Here is a 12357-nt window from a genome sequence, read left to right as displayed (position 1 = left end):
AACTAAATGCGAAACAATGAGTATATACTAGAAAATACAGAACAGGGAGCATGCTCATACCACTGACTTCCATTTGAGAACATATGACAGCTGTGTGAATGTTGTCAAAACAGAAAACTTTAAAAATTAAGACAATGTGGAATATACATGTGACTATGAGGGTTGGCGTGACAGCCTGATTATAAATTACATATTAATAATACTTTACATTCAGGAACTGCCTTTCATCTGATGATCTCAAGGTTCTTTGCAAGATGAGTAGTTACTATATCCCTGTTTACACACAGGTATCGTGAAGCACACAAAGGTTAAGTGAACAGCCTACAGTCACATACAAAGTTAAGTATCACTGTAATTGAAGAATTCAAGAGTTCTGACTCCCAGTCTCCAACACTTACCCCTGGCCAACACTGTTTTAATAATAAGTCTTATCTCACAGCCATTACTATATTTGGCACTTGGGCAGAATTCTCTGGCATAATGCTGACCACACTCACTCACCTGAATCCACAGACGCCACAACTGCTGTCACAAGTATCAGCAGGGTTATTAATTCAAAACCTAACCACGTATTGACAAGATGACAACTTTAAAAGAGCCACAATTTAGTGCACAGAAGCATTTATTTTTATTCATATTTATTTCCATGCTGTCTTCTTTATATTGGTGTTTTCGACCCTTTGACATGTAAAGCAACATGGCCCTCCCCCTACGATTTTCTCATTAAATACTTAGCTTATAGTTAGAACTTTTAAACTTGAAGGTGCCTTATAAAATCTAAATCATTAATCCTCCCCCCGTGCTGGGAGGCAAGTAAAAACTGTCTCCATTTTAAGATATGGAAACTCAAACAGCGTGAAGTTGTGCACCAAGCCAAGATCCCATTGCACGGTCCAGAATGTGTTGTCCCGGCCCCCCAGCCTGTGCGCAGCCTATCTCTGATGACATCTGCCTCTCGCACCACTTCAAAGGGGACCTGACACACGCTCTTTACAAGCATTAGATGCCCTTCTTGAAACCAGCGAGACAGGCACTTCCACTCCATTTAAACAATCAAGGCCGCGCGCTTGGGGCCAGCCAGGGACACGGCTCACGCGCCGACCCTCCTCCCACAGGGACCAGCAGGCGCGGCGAAGACGAGAGGGACGCGAGCGTGCGCGCGCGCCCCGTGCCCTCCCCAGCGCGGAAGGGCGCGCACCCTCCGCGCTCCCTCATCCCGTAGCCCACCTCGCCTGACGCAGGCGCACGCCGTTTTGCGGCTTCTATTTTTATCGCGGGCTCACCCCACTCCCACCGCGCAGGCGCACAAACCAGTTGCTGGTTGGTCGGAGAAGAAACAAGTGAGTCCTGCGGCACCCTGCCTCCCCCCGGTACTAGCTTCCAGTCCCTACTGAGCCGGGCCTCCTGTTTGCGCATGCGCAGTTAGAGGGTCTAGTGGCGGCCCCGGAAAGAAAATGTCTGGCCTGGGCAGCATGGCCAGCGGAGCGGCGGGCTCGGCCCAGGGGCCCGGAGACGCGGCGCGGGCCCCGGAGCAGGCCCTGTTCCCGCCGGGATTCAGCGTATCCGAGATCAAGAACAAGCAGCGGCGCCATTTCATGTTCCTGCGCTGGAAGCAGCAGCAGAGGAAGGTGGGAGGCCGGGGGCGCCCAAGTGTCCTGCCCGGGCCTGCGTGCGGGGAGCCCCTGGCTGAGCGGGCGCCCGTCCCTCCCGGGGCTGCCTGCGGGGGTCAGAGCTCGGCCCGCCCGGGGGGCGTGCTGCGGTTGCTGGTATTGCAGCACGTGCGCCGGGACCCGCTGGGCTAGTGCTGCACAAGCCGCCGGGCAGAGAGCCCCTGCCCCGGGGAGCTCACACGCTAAGCATCAGCCCCGGCGCCCCCGTGCAGCTGCAGACACACAGGGCAGCACAGGAAACAATGTTTCAAAGGGAGAAGGGGGGGGAGCGGCTCTTCCCATTTTTGGCTCTGTCACTGGATGCATCGTTAAAATACTTCCCAGCAAATGGCTTTGGAGCTAAAGTCCTTCCTCTGAAAGGGCGGCGGATGGACCCAGTGTAGAGAGGGGATTCCTGTGCTGAGGCCAGCAGAGTGACAGGCACACGCAGAGCTGCCTTTAACCCACTGTTCCCAGCTAACCAATCAGATATCTGTCTTATTCAGGATAAATTGGCAAATAAGAAAAAACGGAAAAAGGAGAGAGAAGCTCTTGGAGATAAGGTAAAAAACTGTTTTTCATAGGGTCCTGTGGGTTACTATTTGTGTCTGTAAAGCATTATGCAAAGTGTAATATTCATATTCCTTTAAAATACAAATTTAAGTTTAGTATTGTACCTTTTGCAGTTTGATACCTGGAATTATTTCTCTAAACATGCTCTAACAAACTGGGGTAGTGGATGCTTTATAATTGTGTAGTCAGACCATTAGTGATCACAGTGCTGTTCACATCTATATTTTGAGATACAGTGAGTATTGTTTTGAATCTAAGAGAACCGTTTAATATTCTGTTGAATTGTGGTATGACTTTGGGCAGATAATTTCTCAGGTGTTTTGGTCAAATGGACTGTAAAATTGGGGAAAAGCAAGGCCTTCCTGAAAACCAGATGTAGTGTTTATATATGCACATATATATAAACAGTGGCTTTGCTAGGTTCTAGCCATTTGACAGAATCACTATACAGCACTGTGTCTCAACAGCCCCACTATGATGAGCAGTCCCAGATAAACTGACTATAAATACTCATATTTATACAAACAGTGAATAAATTGGTATTTGCTTGTTGCTGAAACCCAGCAACGTTTTGGTATTTGCTTGTTGCTGAAACCCAGGGGGTTTTTAATCTCCACCGTTGCAATGTTCACGAGGAGCTGGACACATTCCTTGTACGTTTCTGCACTAATGCACTCTGTATCTAATGCTGCTTTGAGTGAAACTGCCTAATGCTGTGTGACCTTAGTCAACTTTACAGCGGATGCTGTGGGTAAAATATTTTGCAGCAGGAACCTGGTGCTTTTCTTTCACAGCTACTGGCTGAAGCCTGGAGAGAATGGTGGGGAAGAAAAAAAAAACAGGCTGACACAGAACGAAGAAACGGGGAACATAATGGGGAACAATCACTTCCTATGAACTTGGAAAATAAGTGGGTTGAATATTGTAGCTATTTGTTCTGCTCCATATATTGCCCCTCTAGTATTAAACTAATGATCTCCTTTAGAGAAGGATGAATGTGATGGTATCACTGATGTACAAATAAAGTAAGGCCTCATCCACAGTTAAAATTGAGGTTGATTTAGTTACCTCTGATGGGGTATGAAAAATCCACATCTGTAAGCAATGTAACTATGCCGACTTAACCCCCAGTGTTGTTGCAGTTACATCAACAGAAGAATGCCTCTGTTGACTTAGCTACTGTCACTCAGGGAGGTGGTGTTCCTACACCAATGGATAAACCTTTTCCAGAGATGTAGGCTGTGTCTGTACTATGAGTTTGTGCCAGCATAGCTATGGCAACATATCTGTGCCAGTATAGTCTCTGTAGTGTAGACAAAGATCACAATTAGTCTTAGGGCAGGGTTCTCAACCTTTTTCTTTCTGAGCCCCCCTCAACATGCTATAAAAACTCCATGCCCCACCTGTGCCACAACAATTGTTTTTCTGCATATAAAAGCCAGGGCCGGCTTTGGGGGATAGCAGGCAGGGCAGTTGCCCAGGGCTCCATGCCATAGGGGGCCCCGCAAAGCTAAGTTGCTCAGGCTTCAGCTTTAGCCACAAGTGGCAGGGCTCTGGGCTTCTGCCCTGGGCCCCAGTGAGTCTAACACCAGCCTGCTTGGCAGGTCCACTGAAACCTGCTTGCGACCCCCCCAGGGGGTCTCAGACTCCTGGTTGAGAACTGCTGTCTTAGGATATCTTCCATCTTTTAAAGAATTATTACTAAAAACCGACATAAAATGCATTACAGAATAATTGAGTCACTCATTTGAATGTGTAATTGAGCTCACTGTTTGACTCAGCGCTTGTCTACTTAGCATGGCAAAGTGTGCCAGAAGGGTGTGATTTGTAAGAAACGTTGTTGATGTGAACTAGGTTCCTTTAGAGCATGCCAGCAGGGTTTCCACAAGGTAGTTAGAGCACAACATATTAGAGCACTTTACAAATCACAACCCTCTAGCCCAGGGATGGGCAAACTACGGCCCACAGGCCGGATCCAGCCCATCAGGGCTTTGGATCTGGCCTGTGGGATCGCAGCCCCCACACTGCTGCTGGAAGCAGCCAGCACCACGTCCCCGACCCCTGGGGGAAAGGGCGCAGAGGGCTTCTTGCGCTGCCTCACCTGCAGGCCCCGCCCCCTGCAGCTCCCATTGGCCAGGAATGGAGAACCGTGGCCAATGGGCACTTTGGGGGAGGTACCCGCAGGGGAGGACAGCATGTGGAGGTCCCCATCCTTCCTTCCCCCCGCCCCGGGGCTGCTGGGCCATGGTGCTGGCCGTTTCCAGGAATGGCATGGTGCAGGGCCAGGGCAGGCAGGGAGCCTGTCTTAGCCCCGCTGTGCGCCGCTGTCACCCCGGAGCTGCCCCAGGTAAGCGGCTCCAGGCCAGAGCCCACACCCTGAACCCCTCCTGCACCCCAACCCCTGCCACACACCTCCTGCACCCCAATTCCCTGCCCTGAGCCACCTCCCGCACTTCACACCCCCTCCTGCACTCCAACTGCCTGACCTGAGCCCCTTTCTGCACACTGCACCCCCACCCACATCCCACACTCTCTCCCGCACCCCAGTCCCGTGCTCCAGCCCTACATTCATGACCCTGCATGCAATTTCCCCACCCCGATGTGGCCCTCGAGCCAAAAAGTTTGCCCACCCCTGCTCTAGTCTACTTTGCCAGCACCATGTAGACAAGCTCTCAGTACCACAAAGTACAAATAATGCCTTATGTTTTATTTTTTTAAAGGGATTATTGCTGTAATTTGTGTTCTTAATAAACTACTCTATATTAAAGGCACCACCAAAGCCTGTACCGAAGACAATTGAAAATCAGAGAATTTATGACGAAACAACTGTAGATCCTAATGATGAAGAGGTAAATGTATAATCCCTACATATGTGGTAAAGCACATTTTGGAGGAAATCATGGTTTAACTACAAAAGGACTGATTATAAACTATGAATATTTATTTTCCATTCTTATGTTAGGGCATTTATGAATTGATAATATTGCAGATGATGTCATCCCTTTATCATTTCATTTAAGATAATTTTCTTAGCAATAATTTCTTAGCAAGCCTTATCTGTGATCTTCTCTCCCATTGTATTGTTAAAAACACAGATACAAAATGGGACAGATTGACTAAACAATACAGTATAGGCCAGAACTTGGACCCATATAGCATTTTGCTATTGACTTCAATGGTAACAGAATTTAAGTGGACAATTATTTTTAGAAATAAAAAATTGTGTAACAGGGCTGCTACTCTGAAACCCAAAAACGGTGCATTTTTCCTGTACGTTTTTTAATTCGCTATATTTTTTGTTTCCAGGTTGCTTTTGATGAATCTACCGATGAGTTTGCACCATACTTCAATAGACAGACAGTTCCCAAGATTCTTATCACAACATCAGATAGACCTCGTGGGGTAAAATACATTTATAAAATTTAAGTGTAATCTTTAAATTTTTGTGAATCACTTTATTGGGAGGTCTGAAAGATTTGGACAGCTGATTATGGAATAGAGGTTTTCATTTCATGCTAGATGGTGCTACTGGAGTCCAGAAGTGACTTCAACAGTGGTCCCTTTGTTGGTAATCTCAACAGAGAGACAGAGGTTAATGGGCAGGGAAATGTCTTAATTCCTAACTATGCGGTTCCTCTGTGTCGGGATAGATGTACGTTGGCAGTGCAGCATCAGGACATGTTTACTGCCACTGTCTTAAGCTTTCTCTCTTCATTTTGATGAAAAGGAGACTTCCGTCTGTAGAATTTTAAATGTAATGCCTTTCACAAGCCCTCTGCATTTGCGCAGTCTTAAAAGAACACCTCCAAATTGAAAATTGCATCTCTATCTGAATTGTTTTTCTTCAGTTGGTTTACTTTGTTTATAGTCTGTTTCTTCCCTTTGATCTCAATCTTGCAATGAACTCTTCATGGGTAGAGCCTTGCGCCAACACAGTTTTTTATTGCAGGATTGGGGCTATTGGTGGTTTTCACACAGAGCATAGAAGAATGAAAAACACTCTTTAAAATTAAGAAAATGTGATCTGTAAAACCTCAAATTGTCAGGGGACTTGGGCAGGTGTCACACCTGAAACTACTTTTAACTCTTTTTTTTTTTTTAAGTGATTTATTTGCAAGCTGATTGTGTCCCTTTAATGTTCTGTTATTGTATTAAAACCATGAGAGCTATTACTTAATATTAGAATTTTTCCACTTTACTGTGTTCGAGGAATAATGGAATCTCTACAAAAATAGTGTTTTCTGCATTTTTTGAGTGTCAGCACAGAGTGCTCAGTTCTCTCCAAAATGGAGGGAAGCTACTGTCCTTGCCCCGAGGAGTTTACTTTCTAAGTAGAAGATGGACAATACAGTTCAGACCTGTAATGCAGCAGAATATCAGACACTTTTTTTCTCTAGTGACTGTGTGGTGTTTTCAATGTACAGCACTTTGCTTTGTGTTAATGTTGGTCGAGTTCATGGAAGAAATGTTTAAGAAAAACACTGTATGGTAAAAGCTTTGTTATCCGGTATGTTGGCGGAATGGGGGATGCCAGTTAGTCAAAAATTATAGTTAACTAAGAGTTATACTTACCAATGGAATACCAATTTTCAAAGCATTAAAATACAACAAAACGAATAAACTATAAAATAATACTCACTAATCCAGTAGTAGTATTGCACTGCAGGGTGGTTGGTTTCTTGAAGCACTTAGGTGTATACAGGTAAAGTTTTCTATACAGTAGGTTATCTTATGACACCACGTGTCACTGTGGGAAGCACATGACGTACACCTAGATCACAAAAAATACACTTAATACTAAAACTATACTGAACATAATTTAATCTTTGATTCTGAAGACACTTCAGGATCTTGCAGTGCCTCAGGGTCATCATTATCAACATCAATTATCATTGTAGATGTAGAAGGTGTAGAAGATTGGGCTGAATCTGTAATGACCCTATGACAAATCTTGGAAGCTGTTTTTTTGAATAAATCCCTGATATCAGCTTGCTTACTTGTCTTCTGCCTCTTTTGCATAAAAGTAGAGTGCAGAATGTGCAATTGCATAACCTACTGGGCAGTATACTAGTCCCAGTTACTAGATTGAAGATTTGTATTAGGAAATATCAGAAATGCCAGTTAATAGAGTTTTCTGGTTGATAAAGTGCCAGATAACACAGCTTCTGCTGTATTTGATGAAGAGGTAGCTTGATACACTAAAAGAAGGAGGCAGTTGTATGAAATGTAACCCTTTTTATGAGCCTTACAATATACCCAACAATTGAGATATTGCAATCAAGGTTTTCTATTGTGCAGAGAACAGTGAGATTCTGTGAACAGCTGTCTACTGTCATACCTAACTCACATGTTTACTATCGAAGAGGACTGGCTTTGAAAAGAATTATCCCACAGTGCATCTCAAGAGACTTCACGGATCTGATTGTTATTAATGAAGATCGCAAAATACCAAGTATCCTTCATATACAAGAGGGAGTTTCTTCATAGAGTTATCTCCATTATATGATGAAGATATTAGTACACTAATTCTAGACAAAGTTAAGAAAATAATTGGGCTATATAAGTCTCCAAGATCTCTCCCAAATCCTTTATGCTTTTGTCTTCACTGTGCAATTTCAAGTTGATGTAGAGCAATTTTTCACTGTCTTTAGAAGTTAAGAACCAGTATTTCTACTTTTCTACAGGCCAAATATGAAACCAAAGGCCATTTTTTGGGTCTGTCTCAAACTGTAACTTGTAACTTTGTATTTATAAGGTTTTAAGACAGTAAGATGCTACTCAGATATCTGCATGCCTCAGGTTAATTCTGAGTCCCACAGCGCAGGTGCCATAATTTGGTTCCATATCGGTATACGATTTGGCCACATCCTTATATGTATTGTTTTATGTTTGATCATAAAGGGCATCAATTTAGCATTTTAAATGGAGGGATATTCTTGGTGGTTAGGTAAAGAAATGCTGAATGTAGCCAATATACTGGCATTCTATGTTTGGCTTGGAATTCTTATCAACAAGTGAATCACTCTATTTTTTTGAGACTACTTAGTGCATGAATAAACATTCTTATTGCACTAAATTTAAGCAGTTTAATCAGCTGTTGGATTTTATTAATATACGTAAACTTTCATTGTTATGTTTATAGTGATCTATAGCAAAATAGAAAATAATGTGTTCTGGTTAACTATTTGACAAGTAAAGTTTTAATGATATTTCATAGTATACTAATATATTTTCTATAGTGTCTTTGTGTAAGAATGGAAATTTTAGTAATATGAGAACTTGTTACAGCATTCCAAGCTCCACTATTGCTGAGAAGAGGATAGGTGTCTTACCTATGAAATATAGGTTGTGTAAATTAGAAGAGTTCTAATGTAATGTTGGTTGATTCTGTGGAACTCAACACAGGTTTCTATATAAATCACTTTTGTTGTATTCTGTTTAAATTGCATTCTGAACTTCTTATCTATACCAGCTTTTCTTAACTCTCTGAAACAGATGGGCTTGTTTTAAGTCATTTGCCTGATGGTCCAACTGCTCATTTTAGAATGAGCAGTGTTCGTCTGCGTAAAGAAATAAAGGTCAGGTTTATTTTCCCCTTAATAACAGCAAAAAACTAATAAATGCATGATCCAAATGGCTTAGTGGTATAAGTTTTTTTTCTTTCACATTTTCTTAACATTTGACTACTGAGGAAACTGTTCAGAGTTGCATGATGTGCAGTTGGTTACATAAAGATGGTGATGTTGTACTGTTTTTGAGGCAAGGAGGACCAGGATCTCTATTTTCTAGTTTGACTTCTTACATAGCAGGGGCAATAGACTTTCGCCCAATAATTCTTGCAGTGGATTTATCACTTTGTTTTTATCTCTGATACATTTTTGCACTCATTGCAATAGCATTATATAAAATCAGTTGTGTACCAACTCCCAAAGTCTCAGTTCTCCACTTTGTGTATATATTCTCTTACTTTGTTTTTTATACAGTGCCATCACGAATGTATAGGAATCCTGATGTGTACTGGAAATACTGAACTGTTGTTTAGCCCCAAGTAGTCTGAAAGCACTGTGCTCTTTTTTTTAATGCACTTTAACAATGAAGGAACTGAAATGACCTTTAGTCAATCTGGCTTCATTAAAGGTTGACCTGGATGGATGGATGAAAGGATATCTTCGGTAGCAACGAGACTTGAATGTCGACAGAGACTTTCGAGGTTTTTGTTATGGCTGAACTGATTTTGTAGAGGGATACCCTTTCAATATATTAGTGAGGGAAAAATATAGAAGGAATAACTATCATTCTCTTCATATTTATTCAAGAAATTTGTTTTTTAATCAGTGAATTAGTAGAATTTTGAGGTCCTTAAATGTTGCCAAATTATGCTGCACTATATATATGTTCTTTATAACATTTAACGTGGGGAGTTAATACATCTTTTGGCCTTAACCTTCTTCCCTTCTTTTTTTATATTAGTTCAAATTTCTGTCTTTGAATATATATATCTTTGGCAATTTTTTTTGTATTTATCTTGTTATCCTCCCTACCTTGTTACTTTCATTCCAGCGAAAAGGAAAGGCGCCCACAGAGCATCAACCTGAAGTAATCCTGAATAATTTTACAACACGACTGGGCCATTCCATTGGTCGGATGTTTGCCTCTCTCTTCCCACATGATCCTCAGTTCATTGGAAGACAAGTAGCTACTTTTCACAATCAGCGAGACTATATCTTTTTTAGATTTCACAGGTAGTCTTTTCTCAAATTTTGCTAGTGGCTAAGAAAAACTGCATTCCTGTAGCATCCCACCCTAATGTGTTCCTCTTTGGCTTTGAAGGTACATCTTCAAGAGTGAAAAGAAAGTGGGAATTCAAGAGCTTGGGCCACGATTTACCTTAAAGCTGAGGTCTCTTCAAAAGGAACCTTTGATTCCAAATTTGGAGAGTATGAATGGATTCACAAGGTATGCCTTTCAGTAATGATATCGGGATGGGCACTTAAAATTTTGGCATTCTGAAACGTAACCACAAATGTCAGCCTAAAAGAAAAGTAGTAAATGACATATAAAGTATGAACATGGCTAACTGAAACTTCATTTAGAGTTTATAAAGAAATATAGCAGAACGTTTCTAACTTGCATATTGGAAAATAAGTGATCAATAAAAAACGCAAGGCTAACAAGTACTAATATACCTCAATCAGTTATTTGAAAAGTGTAGTTGAACTTTAGCATAATTAGTAGTATACAACTATTCTGTGACAGAACTTGTAAAAAGTCTTACTGAGACTTTATTAATGTGGACTTGCTACTGTCTTGCTGGTAAAGTTGATTATATTTCTGTTTACACTAATGAAATAATAATGTGCAAATAAGTGAGGCTTGATTGTGTGCATAAATATCTCAGGTCAAACTGACTTTTCACATAATTTTAAATAAAATGGGAGCGATAGAATGAATAGGTAGTATTGAACCACTTCACTAGTCATTTTTGGCCATGGAGTTGTAGCACTTAGCTTCCAAGTTTAGAAATATTAGGCAGCATTGCAAAGCTACAAGAGGGAAAAGATCTGGTACACTTTGATCTGTCGGAGTAAGTGGTAGATGTAATCCTCTTCTTAAACAGAAATGAAAGAACCATAATCACCTTTATGGTGAGTGTGTCAGCACATTTCCATTTATGAGCCATCTATGTGATTTTGATAATGCCACACCTAAAAATGGAATATGTACTCTCTGATCTTCATCTTCCCCACTGCTAATCCTGGCAGGCTGAATCCAAGAACTAGTTTAAAGTACATTGCAGCTGCAGTGCCACTAGGAAGATGCACACCACCTTCCTCCCCCTACTATAGTTTTGTTTTAAAATACGTATTTGCTCATTTCTTTAGTGTCTGCTACTGTTAAATTTAACAGCAAATTTTACAGTGAATATCTTTTCTTTAAATTTCAGCACCGTGAAATGGACACAAGTAGAAGAAAATTCCACTTATAATGGAAATGATCATCTAGTTCTACTGGATTAATAGGAGTGCAGAACTTTCCTGAATTCTTCTGTAACTAAATTGAGTCTGGCTTTGGTCCTGTCATCTCAAATTCATTGTTGTTAAACAATGTTGCTCATCACTGAGCAATGTTATCTGCACAGGCAAGCAGACTACAAACATCTTCAAACTTTCTACAACAGATATTTTGAAACAGAATTGGTGTCGTCTTCAACCTTCCCACTGGGCCTCAATGCTGACTCCTAAAGCAGTGCTACTGCCTCTAAGGGTACGTCTGTGCAGCAGCTGGGAAGCATGCTCCCAGTGCTGATAGACAAACACATACTAATTCTGCTTGAGCTGGCATGCTAAAAGCAGCAGTGTGGTTTTGGGGGGGGCATGGCCACCTGAGTGCAAACCTGCTTGATCCCCTGGAAACTTACTCAGATGACTGGCCTGAGGCATGCCACCCCAAGCCACACTCTATTTTTAGCACTCTAGTATGAGCAGAGCTATTGCATGTTTATCAACCTGCATTGGGAAGCATGCTATAGAATGCGGAGTAGACACATCCTTTGATTCAAAACTGGCAAAGAGTCCTAGAATGTGAGTAGTAGCTGCCAGTAGGTTGCACGGTAGTAATTACTGAGACTGTATCATGACTACCCCAATGCCTCAGTAACAAAGCTGTTTGGGAGTAACATGGTTGGTTGTGCTCAAAGGTAAATAGACACAGACTCTACTATCAGTTAAAATAGGTCAGACATGAATAATGTTGCCCTGTTCTGTAAATTGTGCAGTGTCATTGCTGTCACAGCTCTACTTTCACTGTTCCAAGAACCGTATTTCATAACCAGATTATCTGTACTTGAAGAAAAGCTTTCTTGTGAAGGAAAAGATACCTGACCAGAGATATGTATAGTCTCTTACTAAGACAGCTCAGAGTTAAAATACACTGAGTATTTAACAAGGTTCCAAAAATGGAGCAAGTGTGTGTATATAGCTGTACCTGAACTTCATTAAATGCACACGCTGTCTGAAAGGCAGCTTCTTCCATTTGAGTAATTTGCCTCTGGGTGCAAATACAGCCCTAATTTGGGTGCTAAAAAGCAAATAGCTGGTTAGTGATTTAAGAAATTGGTAATCAAAGTCCGGTTTGT

The 12357-nt window shown here is 41.8% G+C and overlaps 1 protein-coding gene across 1 annotated transcript; it reads left to right on the top strand.

The window, feature by feature from the left end:
• The first annotated feature begins 1377 nt into the window (after window positions 1-1377).
• On the top strand, window positions 1378-12239 carry RPF1 (ribosome production factor 1 homolog). The gene is given in 10 exon segments (XM_038414185.2): window positions 1378-1628; window positions 2156-2212; window positions 4991-5071; window positions 5529-5624; window positions 7521-7674; window positions 8718-8800; window positions 9783-9964; window positions 10053-10126; window positions 10129-10178; window positions 11167-12239. Coding segments are annotated over 10 exon segments (993 nt in total). The 5' UTR covers window positions 1378-1454; the 3' UTR covers window positions 11209-12239.
• The last annotated feature ends 118 nt before the right edge of the window (window positions 12240-12357 follow it).

This window comes from Dermochelys coriacea, chromosome 8 (genome assembly GCF_009764565.3).
Source record: "Dermochelys coriacea isolate rDerCor1 chromosome 8, rDerCor1.pri.v4, whole genome shotgun sequence".
Lineage (NCBI taxonomy): Eukaryota > Metazoa > Chordata > Testudines > Dermochelyidae > Dermochelys > Dermochelys coriacea.
This window is presented reverse-complemented; position numbering and strand designations above follow the sequence as displayed.